General features: G+C 43.0%; 1 protein-coding gene across 2 annotated transcripts in view; it reads right to left on the bottom strand.

Annotated features, from left to right (window-relative positions):
* Window positions 1–10,477, bottom strand: part of HMGA2 (high mobility group AT-hook 2) — a 114,019-nt gene extending 103,542 nt beyond the window's left edge. For both annotated transcript variants that reach the window (XM_071733463.1, XM_071733462.1), the window contains exons 1-2: window positions 9,513–10,477; window positions 6,705–6,791 (exon numbers count right to left, since the gene is read on the bottom strand). In XM_071733463.1, coding sequence (XP_071589564.1) covers window positions 6,705–6,791; window positions 9,513–9,623 — 198 coding nt within the window. In that variant the 5' untranslated portion in view covers window positions 9,624–10,477. The remainder of the gene's footprint in view (window positions 1–6,704; window positions 6,792–9,512) is intronic.
* Between the last annotated feature and the right edge of the window lie 1,576 nt (window positions 10,478–12,053).

Genomic DNA, 12,053 nt, shown 5'->3' on the forward strand with positions numbered 1-12,053 from the left:
CCCAGTTAACTGTATGTGCATTTGATGTGCCCTTAAAAATCAACCATGTCATTAAATAAATCACTTGCTGGTCAATCTCTGTAACATACACTGTAACCTAATGCTGAGCAGAGCAGATCCCTCTAGAAGAACTTGAGCTGAGGAAGTAGTGAAGGAATCTCTACAAAAAACCAAACCAAACCAAAATACCACCCGAAAAAAAATGCCCTGCAAGACAAATGCAATTACTTTAAAATAAGTATCTCACCAAGAGGAAAGCTGTGAAAAATAAAAGTCACTCTCTTAAATGGCAAAATTATCATTCAGACTTGTTAAAAGAGCAAACTTGCTCCTTAATCACTTTTATCAGTGTTACATTTAAGACAAAACCCTATTACGAGAATACTTCTTAAAGTGCATTTACTATGTGCTGTAACTATCTATTTGGGAGTTTTGTTTCCTTTTAAAGCATTTGTTTATTTATAACTTACCCAAGGCAAAAAAAGATGTGCTCTAAAGTTGACAAGCTCTATATCCCTACACTTATATTTATTTCATGAAACACTGGGCATAATTCTTGAAAGAAAACATTGGTTGAAATTGCCTTAACAAATCAACACCTGACGTGTTATCAAAGCAGAAATACCATTTATTTTCTTCTGTATCTTACTGCATCTGAAGAAAATACCCTTCTCCAAAAATTTATGAAAAAAATAATAATTAACGTCTTGGAAACGAAAACTACTTTGGTCTCACAACTGAAGTACCTACAAACCTGACACGAATGGGAAAGTTTAACTGCAGCGTCTAATCTAATCTAATCTAGTTTGATGGGAAAGAGAACAACATGAGAGATTTCTTTGAGTAACTAATCTTTGCTTCCTGCCATAAACTGTCCCTCAGCATGGCTGCTTGCCATGAACGATGCTGTGATTTACCCTGAGGAAGGTCCACATCAGAAGTTTCTGGTGTTCCCTCTGGCTGGTTTGGGTATCAGTTTGTCAAGTGCTTGAGGACCTTTCCAGATTGAAAGGCACTGTATTCCTCCTGCATATGATTTCCACCTCATGTTAGAAGAAAAACATTTCCACGGCTCTTATCAAAACCCAATCTTCCCCAGAGGTGAGCTGAGCAAACAGCAGGGCATGCCAGAGATGATGTTTTTGGTACAGAGCTGTTCTGTAAGTAAATAGGAAGGCTTCCACAGCTTAAACCAAGGAAAATGAACAACAAGAACCTACAAAGTGGACCTTTTAACTTCTACTCCAAGGGAAGAGAAAGACAAAACACTTATGGAACACCAAAAGGAGTTAAGGATACTCCAGTGGTAATGATAAAGACATGAAATTCAAGAAAATATTCTACCTATTTCCCTCTGGGTTTTTTTTTTTTTAGTTGGCATTTTGCAACCACAGCCAGCATTTTCTCCAACAGCACAAGATTCGCTTTTAATTTAAGCCATGGAAGGAATGTTTTACTACTATCAGTCAAATAATTCAGTGTTTCTCCATATAATTTTCAAATAATTAACTAATAAGAGAAGGAACATATGAGTGCCAAAGTATTGCCTTTCCTCTGAAACATATTTGCATAACGAGAAACATGTCAGTCTGCTGGCTCTTTGCTTTAATTGCAGAATTGTAACTGAAGGTAGGAACAAATCCAGAGAGCTCCCAAGCCACCCAGAGGTAACACCAGGATCCTCACCTGGGCAGCAAGAAGTCCCCAGCCACCCTCCAAGTGCCAGTCAGTACCTGCTTAGTCAGGAAGGAAGATCTCCATCCTCTAAAATGCTTTGTGAAACGAACATCTGTTGAGTCAGAATTTTCTTAACATCTGGTACTACACTACAAGGCATGATCTTCCTCTATAGAGCTAAGAAACACCAATCCTACAGCAGGGTTGGGTATGTTATGAAACACAATTTTATGATATTTCATGAAAATTTATGGCATTTCTTATAACCAATAATATGAATGTATCATTTTTGTTACACCCCATTTTAAGAACAGAACTAGATTGACTCGCTTTTAAGTTCATAATCTATAAGTGAGCCAGGTTCTTTCAGGCCCAGGTGAGAGAAATGGCCCTCCCAGCTGTCAGGAAGAGAGCTAAAGGTCCTCAGTCAGATTTACAATTCCCTCTACCACAGGGCAATCAAACAACCCTGCTTCCAAACAGCTGCTCTCAGCAACCCTAGGACTTGACTGCCCATCATCTTGGCCTCCTGGATGCAGATTGTGTTGTGCCCAGACAGAAACTGAGGCTGTACTACTAAAAGCAATTAACAGGACAAGACAGGATAAATAATTGAATGGCTATAAAGTGCTCTTTGGGAATCTATCTATTGTCAAGGAAGATCTCAAATGCAACAGAAGCTAAATTTGGAGAACTCTATCCACTTTGCAAAATGATCTGCTGGAGACCTCAGATAAAATGTGTCAAGAGCCCTAAGTCAGGTGAAATAACTGAGAGTTCTCAAGGGGAACATCACTGTTGTCAAGACATATCAAAGGACCCTGCCCAGGAAGGTGTCCCCCTTCTAAAGAAAAACTATTTTGTTAAAAAAAAAAAAAAAAAAAAGAAACCAAACCAACCAAACAAGACATAACAAAAAACTCTGAAAAGAAACTAGATTAAAAAAAAAAAAAAAAAAAATCACACTTCCCATGTCCTGTTTTACCCATTTGAATTCTAAACAAGAGTCAGTCTTCTGCTGCTTCTCTCATCTTGCTCAAAACACCTGGTTTTGAGCCCTCTTCTTTTTTAGGTAAAATAACCACACTACCATCACTTGGTAAATCTGATCTTGTTTTCCCTTTAAGCCTGTAATGACTGGTGCTGGTGAGAATGAATGAAGCATGGAGAAGCCAAATAGATTTTCGTGAACCAATTTAGGGCAGAGTCCTAGTCACATGGGTTGTGTTTTGTTTTGTTTTTTTACCTTTGGACTGCTCAACCCAGGGACGTGCCTTTCTACACACCAAACACTGGCCACGTAATGTAGAGACAGTAGTAAGTATACTCAGACACAGCACCACAAAATCTGGTTTTCAGATGATGGCATTTTAAGGTCTGGAGGTGTTTCAGTGAATTTCACTACATCAACAGCTACCAGAAAACTCAAAATATGTTAAGTCAGTGTGAATTTTACTTAAGTTTATCTACTTTTGGATATTCTTGGGGTAATCCTTGACATTTTCTTTTGAGACAAACACATAGTAGCTAATACACCTTTTTTTTTTTCAAGCTCACAGTTCTGTTTCCTCCTTCCAAACAGCTGAGTATTTATACCTATACAGTTTTTTTGTCAAGCCAAACTACAGGAGCTAAACAAAGAAAAGCCCTTGAATGCTTAAAGGAAACGTGATGGGCTGGGAACACAGCTCAGACCAACACATAAAACTCAACCACAGAACACCCAGGAATTTAACAGGGAACATCCCTACTAGAATCTTCCTGCAAAACTAGCTGTTCTTTAGGAAAAACAAAACAAAACAAACCCCTTCATTTTTTGCTAATTTTCAAAAAATATTTAAAATTAATAACAGCATGACTTGCTTAAAGATGCAGATTTCCATAACATCCTAACTGTAGTGAGTTCAATACAAGGTGATGAAGCCTCTTTTTGTGTCCATCTCTTCTCATTTGCTAACATGTTTTTCCTTCTGTTCATGAAAATTAAACAATTGAGAAATTGTCTGGTTTTCTATAAAACGAAGTCTTCCTTGTGTTCTGTTCATAACAAATTAGGCATGTGTGATACGCAAGGCTTTTTAAAAAATGTGTTATTACCTAAAATTATAGTAATTGCCACATTATTAGCTGTCCAATTGGTCTTGCAACATTCTGTATGCATTGTGAAGTTTCACATTGCTAATTTCCTAACAAGCACAGTTTGTTTTCAGATGCCCCAAGGCCAGTTTACCAAGACCAAACACAAGCTTTGAAAGCTAAAAAAAAAAAAATAAATTAAATAATAATAATAAAATAATACCAAAAAAATCCCATGAAGCAAGAAACTTTAAATACACACCACAACCATGATTCCAGAGTAGACTGTCCCTCAATGGATTTAAGGGCATTTCCTTTCTGAAGGATAACCAAACAAAGTCCCAGTTCTGGGGTATTTTTAACCACTGCCAGTTTGTGCAATACATTTTTAATTGTGATGTGTAATGGTCTGCAAGAGAACACCCAATCAATTAATCATGAGTGCCTTCTCCTGGCTGCTCGGTGGGTTCTCCTGGCTGACATTTATCTTACATGTTGTGAACCCTCTAATACAGTTCAGTGAGGTCCCTTTGAAACACAGAGGCCACACACTATTCTTTAGAAATTCCAGCAATTTCCAGTTGTGTGTATAGTACTCAGGTTCACATGTAGAGGGGCTTAAAGTAAGTTTGCCAGCTCTTTTTCTGAGAGCTGAGACAGGCTGCAGAAAGCCTTAAATAAATAAGATGTATGTGTTTGTATGTGTAAATATGTTTACCACAAAACCAAACAAAAAGCTCACTCTTTTCAGGAGGTAATGCCCTCATCACCAATGAGGCTTTCTTATAGTGCCAAAACCTTTCCATTCATATTCCTGTTAGAAAAACTATCGGAATTAATATTACATAAAAAGATACTGTGAGATGCCTGGTGAGAAGCTGAACCATTTTAGAGAAGGTTAATTATCAAATTGGAAAAAGAGCTAAAATATTTATTCGAAATGTGATCTCTGTGACTTTCTCCTAGTCTTTACCAGTGTTTTTATGTTTTACAGGATTTATCAGACATTCATCAGTTTATTAACAAACCTAAAAACAAGTAAGGCTCCTTATTACATACTCCTCAAAGATTTTTTTTAATGATAAAAAAGAATGTGGTCTTTGGTCAATTTTTTTACATTATCAACACCTGAAACAGTTTGCTCTATTTAGAGCAGTAACCTGATACATTCTGAAAATCAAAACGTTAAAATGAAATTGGTCAGTTTGTAAATTAGATTAAAAAACCCCAACTATATTCACCAGAATCATCTGGAAAGCTCTTTATTTTATATACCTACACATATATGAGTGGTTTTAAGTTATTTTCCATTTATACTGATTTCTAAATCACTCATATAAATGCAATAATGTTAATATTTCTTTTAGAAATATCTTTTTAACACACATTTCTACAAGTTACTTAAAATTTAATCTTATTACAAATATTTCTCCTAGGAAAGCCAACACTCCTAAGAGTAATATTTAAAATACTAAAGCTCACATTTGGATTTGCTAGACTAATAAAAAACTGTTCTCTCTCTTTTGAAGAGTGAAACTTCAACTTTTTTGAAGTGAATCTGAGGAACATTTTTTACTATGTAAAGAAAAAAAATAACCATTTCAAGCTCACTAGGTTGTAGAGCAGCTTTGATACCCTGGAAGTGCTTAATCTGTAAAACATTCTTTAAAAATTCATGGACTTCTTGACAGAATATACTTTTTTGCAGCTCAGAAAGTAAAAAACAAACAAACAAAAAAACCCAAATAAAATAAACAACAAACAAACAAATAAAAAAAAAACCCACACAATTTTAAATTAAGAGAGTTGGAAAACCTCCCTCAAACAACTGTTGAAAACATTTACAGCAAAACAGACTTGAAACCCTAATAATTTAATATTTATTGGTAGTTGCTATAGTAGTTTATAACACTGAAAACTATCAAACTGAATATGGTCAGTACCACAGGCATATTGATAAATGCACCAGAATTAAATGAGGCCACAAGTATCTTCCACACAGGTTTTCACAGACATACTTAAAAGATACTGCTACACTTAAGCCCTACAGTTCCCTACCAGATTTTGTCAGCTTTTGTTTCCAATTTAGTACCTGTAAATTAGTGCTAACTGCTGGGTAACCATCAAGATAAACAAAACTCCTGTATTTGCTTTCAATCCTCCACACAACTATTTGCCTTCAGTAAAGCAGTTCCTAGAGAGGAATTATTTCCCTTGATGGCACAGTTTTCTAATGCTCAGCTTTCCCCAGTTCAGGCAAAAATCAAGCCCCAGTGTCAGGCTGTAGTTGTGATGCAGAGAGTCCATGCAGTAAATGCAGAGACTTCAGGGAGGTCCTATGGTAAAATGCATCCAGAACCCATCACTAAGCAGAAGCAGTGGTTCAGACTGATACCACTTCAAGTCTCTATGAAACTGATCAGTAAATAAGCCAGAGAAGGCTTTTACTGTAACTCACACTTTACCATCACATTCTAAAGCTGTAAATTTCAATCCATGCATTTATTCCCATCAACGCATAATTCAAGTGATTTCTAATTAAGCCATGTTTGACAAAACACTTAGGTTTAATACAGAGGTTTGGTCTGTAGTAGTAATGACTATAAGTGAGCAAGAAATTAAACTTCCTCCTTCAAAAGTATTAGACAAAATAATACCTTTAGCACTGATTTCCTTACTACATGCAGGAGATCTCAGTAAATGTATCAAATATATTATGGTATTTCAGTAATCTGCACACTATCAAAAAAGTAAACTGCCCCTATAGGTTCTGTACCTGGGTTCTTATGTAGCATGTTAATTTTAATCTTAAAAATGCAAAATATATGCTTTATGTAGCTCCCATTATTAAAAGGGTTCCAACCCCACAGTTCAGAGCCCAAATGACTAGATTTTGTGCTATCAGTTGATGAAAAACAGCATTAGGAACTCTCTCTCTTTAATAATCTCACCTTCTGAGCTGCTTTAGAGGGACTCTTGTTTTTGCTTCCTTTGGGTCTTCCTCTTGGTCTTTTAGGAGATGGTTCACCGGTTGGTTCCTAAATATAGGAAAACATGCTTTTGTGGCAAGAGGCTACAACAGACCTCAAAGATCTGAAGAATAAACTAGCAATGAGAAGTTACCTAAAAGCATTTGAATCAACAGTATAAATAACACTATATTTAAAATAAAACAGTAAAAATCAAACAACTCGAGGTAAACAAAAAATTGTATTTTGTACAATAAAGGTTTAATTTCCCTTACAACTGCATAAAAAACCCTGAAAAGTCTGCATATTCTAGCATGTAAATTATAGCATAAACCACATTTTTAAAAGAAGATAACTTCCCTCCTGTAAGAATGACTATTCAAAAAAGACTAAAATTACCCATTTAATTTTAACTACTTTTCATTTTAGCAAGATACAGTGATCAAATGCAGTTTTCAGCAAAAACTTTCTTAAAAAAAAGTTAACCATGGAAAGCTGTAAGACTATGTTCTCTCTAAAGAGCACAAATATTTTGGGGGGATTTTTTCCTGTTGTTCTGCAGTTGGCATAATACTCACACCTATTCTAAATATAACTGATTTGTATTAAAATGCAAATGTAAAAGTCTCTTCAAATACATCACTGGCATGCTGAAAAACCTGGAAAAAATATCTGAAATAAAACCCAACTCTAAAACTACTCTACAGGAACACTGATTATTATAGATATTTTCTTAATTCTCCTGCCTGACAGTAAATAACCAGTCCTTAAACATAGGTATGAATTACTACAGGTTCAGATTCCAAATATTTATTCAGTGAATCATAAATACTATCAAACTCTTCCAGTCTTAAATATTAGACATTTCATTCAGATTACAGGAGGTGGGAGAACTAATTAAACGCAGTTTGTTAACTTAAACCAGCTTAAAACCCTTCAGCTTTTTAATTCCTGAGTAGGTTAAAGGGAGGTTGGCGAGGGGACTCCCTGGCTGCCCCAAGCTCTCGGTGGCGAGCCCCGCAGGCACTGCACATCTGGGCTGAACACCACTAAGGAGACGCACGTTTTTTTCCCTCTTTCATACATACAAACGTTATAGGGGAAGGGGGAAAAAAAAGAAAAAGGAAAAAAAAAACTTAAAAAAAGGGGGGAAAAAAAAGGCAAAAAAATAAAAAAGAGGAAAAAAAAAAAAAAAAGCAGCCCCGGCTCAAACTGGCAAAGCTGATGCCGGCTGCTGAGGCTGGGCGACCGTAGCCCTTGGGGGGGGGGGGGGGAATCGGGATGGAGGGGGGTGGAGGGGTGGGGGCAGAGCCTGGAGCCGCCGCGGCGAACTCAGTGTCACTGAGGGCAGAGCGGGAAACCCAGGGGCTCCGCTTTTATGGCTTTCCAAAAAGGACTTGCTGCGCAATTTGCAGGAGCACATCGGTGGGAGGAGGGGGGAGGAAAGCAGCCGGGTTTCCTCCGGCTCGGGGTTCTGCTTGTTCATCTCCCTCCGTATTTTCGCAGCCCCTCGATGGCTCTCGTGGCCGTGGGCTGATGCTCAATGAATGGAGTAAACATCTTTAAAGCCCGCGGAAAGGTCTCTTGGAAAAAAAAAAAAAAAAAAAAGGAAAATGAAAAGGCTGCGAGCAACTCCGAGCTGCCCTTGGGAAGCTGCGGGATTAATTGGTTGCATCCGCGGGCAAAATTCCCCCGTCGGCGGGGCCGGCAGAGGGGCTGCAGGGCCCGGGGGCTGCCGGGCCGCCTCCCCGGCGGCAGAGGCTGAAGCCGCTCGGCATTTCCAGGCGATGCGACAATGGCACTTCGGGAGAGAGGAAAGGAAGGGGGTGGGGGGGTGGGGATGGAAATAACGCACGGATCTAGTAACCTTAGCGCAGATTCAGGTCTTGAGAGTCAAAAAGAGGAGCCCTGTGTGTCCCTTTCGGGGCCTGGCTGTGGGTGCGGGTGGGAGGCAGCCGAGTCCGGGGAACAGACTTCCCCCCCCCCCCCTCCCTTGCCTCGACCTGCCTGGGAAAGCGCCGGAGCAGAGGCAAAAGGTGTTATAAATGCAGGGCAAGCCCCCTTCGTCTGCCTCCCCCACCTCCATCGGCAACGGGGGCACCTCTCTGCACACGATGACGGGGGTGAGGGAGGAGGTGGGGAAGGGGGGGACGCCAGGGGAGAGAAAAGAAAAAAAGAAAAAGCAAAAAATAAGCTGGAAAAAAAAAATCTATGCGACTTTCTAGACACCCTCCTCTCCCCCAGCCCCAGGATCTAGGGGCAGTTAGGGGCTGGGCTGGTCAAGATCGGAGGCGGCAGCAGCCCCCGGTGGGAGCCGACACAGGCGCGTACGCACACACTCACACACACACACACACAGATTGAGACATTGCAAGGGCTGAGAGAGGAGGGAGACAGGAGAGCCCCCGTTCTCTGCTCCTCGTTTCGCAATTTCAAAATCAGCTCGAAATGACCCAGCGAGCGCTGGTTGGTCGGAGCCGCGCTGCTCCATGTTCCCCATTTACATTGAAAAGCCCCAGCTCGCTCCTTGCACAATAGTGAAAGTCCCGAGGAGGCTCTGCGGCTCAGCCACAGGCAGGCAGCACCCCGCCGCTCCCGGGCCCCGGGGTCCCCCCGCCGGGGCGCCCCGCCGAGCCCCCCGCGACGCCTCTGCACCACCTCGCCGGGAAGCAGCACACAACAAAGCCCCCCGCCCCGTCTGCAGGACTCCTTCATTTGCAGCATAATACGTACATGTACATGCCTATAATACTATAGATCTGCGGCTCTACGTATCAATACGATACTGACTTGTTGTTGCTTCCTGGGTCTGCCTCGTCCTCTCTTCTGAGGCTCTGCGGTTGCAGGTTGCTCCTGGGCAGCAGTGGAAGGCTGACCGGGTCCCTCACCTTGTGCACTCATCGTGACTTCTGCTGCTCAGCCTGAAACCAGTCTCTCCAGAGCACCTTGGAAGGGGGGGAATCAAAACGAGCTCTTGCTGCTTTTGCTGCTCGCTGCCACCACCACACCGGACGTCCTGGTGCTGCCAAAAAGGAGAAGAGAAGGGGAGGAGGAGGAGGAGGAGGTGATGGTGGTAGTGGTGCTGGTAGTGGTGGAAGAGGAGGGGGAATGAATCTCTCTTACAATTTAAGAATGGTTAGTAACATGAAGCAATTCAAAAGAGGGGAGGTTTAAAAAAAAAAAAAAAAAAAAAGGAAAAAAAAAAAAAAAGCACGAAGAAGAAAAGGCAGAGTAAATGGCAACCCTGGAATTGCAAGGAGAGAGGGAAATGTTCCGAGGGTAGTCGGAGCAAACCAAGAAGGGGGAAAAATCCTACAAATTGAAAGCAAGTGGTGGCTATCGCGCTTAGATCGGATCAGGACAAATTAAGATAAGATACACTGAAAACGGACTGAGGACACTGTACAATCTTGCCAGAAGCATGCACCCTGGGAAGTCGGGGATTTCGGCAGCAGCGGGAGCAGCGGGCAAAAAGAGCGATCATTTAAAAAATAATAATAATAATGAAACGATTTGGGAGAGTGTGAAGAAAAAAAAAAGAAACGGGGGGGAGGCGGTCCTGGGTTCGCGTCTGTGATGCGAGCTGCTGGGACTGGAAATAATACTATGCGAGTCCTGCCCACGGACTAAACGAGGATGAGGGTTGTTTGTTGGTTTTCTTTTTTTTTTTTTTTTTTTGAGGAAAAAAACCCCAAACCAAACAACAAACACCTTTACGCCGTGGGTGGAAAAACCGGGAAGGGGCTGTACAAAAAAAAAAAAAAAAAAAAAAAAAAAAAAAAAAAAATTAAAAAAAAAAAAAAGGAGGAGGCAGAGCGAAAACCCAAAAACCCCAGCGATCGGAGCTGGCGGCCGGCCAGATAAAACACGAGCAGCCCGGTGGCCGGGGCAGCGGCGGCGGAGCGCGGAGCACGCCGCGGCCGCCTCACGTGTCCCGCACCGGCCCGGCCCCGCCGCCGCCACAGGTTTAAAGGGCCAGGACGGGGTCCCCGTGCCCCGGCCCGCGCCCCCCGGCTGCGGCGGGGGCGGTCTCGCCGCTCCACATCTCCCACATCCCCCATCCCCCCCCCAAAAACAACACCCACCCGCGGGCGGCTGCGCGGGGTTCCGCGGTGCCGCCGCTGCACGTGGGCGCCGGCCGCCCGGCGGAACAAAGGCGGCGGGGCCGGGGCCGCCCCTGGGACGGGCCCGCCGGTCCGCACTCCGCGCTCTGGCCGCGGCAGCAGGCGGTGCGGCCACCGGGGAAGGCGCTGCCGCTGCGGCCACGGAGGGCTCGGCGGCGGCACCGGCGGCGGCACAGGCTGCGGCGGGCTCGGTGCTCCAGGGGCGGCCGCCGCCGGGGTGAGAGGTGGGTGGTGTAAGGCAGGAGCTTTCGTGCCGGGAGGGCGACGGGCACGGGGAATGGCTTCTTCTGCAGAGCCCTGCCCCGGCATTGTTCCCTTGAGTGTGGCTGGGCTGCTGCCGTCTACACATCTCCCCAAACTGCTTCTCCCACACAGCCTCGGTGCTCGGTCCTCTCCCGTGCAAACCACGGTCAGGCGCCCCTTCACCGTGGCGTGATGACATCGCCACAAAGGGCAGGGAGGACACCGATGCCTGCGCGTCCTCCGAGGCAAACGCCCGCACCTGGGTTCCATGTGCGGCTTTGGAGTTTCCCCCCCCCCCCCAGTCCCACACTTCCCTCAAGGTCACGGACTGTCTCCTCCCTACAACTGTCTCCTCACATCCTTCCTCCTCTACTGGGGTGGACGGACATAAGAGACCCTTTAGAGAGGGAAGGAAAAAAAAAAAAAAAAAAAAAAAAAGAAAAAGTTACATTATCGTTTGCAATCGGAAGAGGGCAGAGATACTGCTGCAACATTTCTTGCGCTGGCTATCTGGATGCAACCGGTTGTCTCGGTACCTTATAAATTCTTAGCTGCCTATAGATAAAGAAACATGATCAGGCAAGAAGTTTCTCCAATCAGACATGTGCAATCATTGACAAGCAAGGACTGTGCTGAGGAGACAGCTGAGTTACTTTCTGTGGAACAGGAAAAGTACACTGCAGACAGATGGGCTAAAGAAAAGAGTAATCCTAGAAGACTTCATAATGCTGAAAATATTCCCAAAGTGTTCTTAATCCAATCACAAGCCTCCCAAACCCTGATTCCCTCCCATCCCCAAAAGCAACCAGCTATGGAAGATGGACACAGTCCACCTGTTAGCATCTTACTGCTATCGGAGAAGTCTTGTAGTCCCAACTACACTTTGTAAAATATTCAGTTCCCATCACATCACAAAGAAATCTGCAGGGCCCTACATCCATTATGTACATCAAAAGATCAAGTT

This window comes from Heliangelus exortis, chromosome 1, assembly GCF_036169615.1.
Source record: "Heliangelus exortis chromosome 1, bHelExo1.hap1, whole genome shotgun sequence".
Lineage (NCBI taxonomy): Eukaryota > Metazoa > Chordata > Aves > Apodiformes > Trochilidae > Heliangelus > Heliangelus exortis.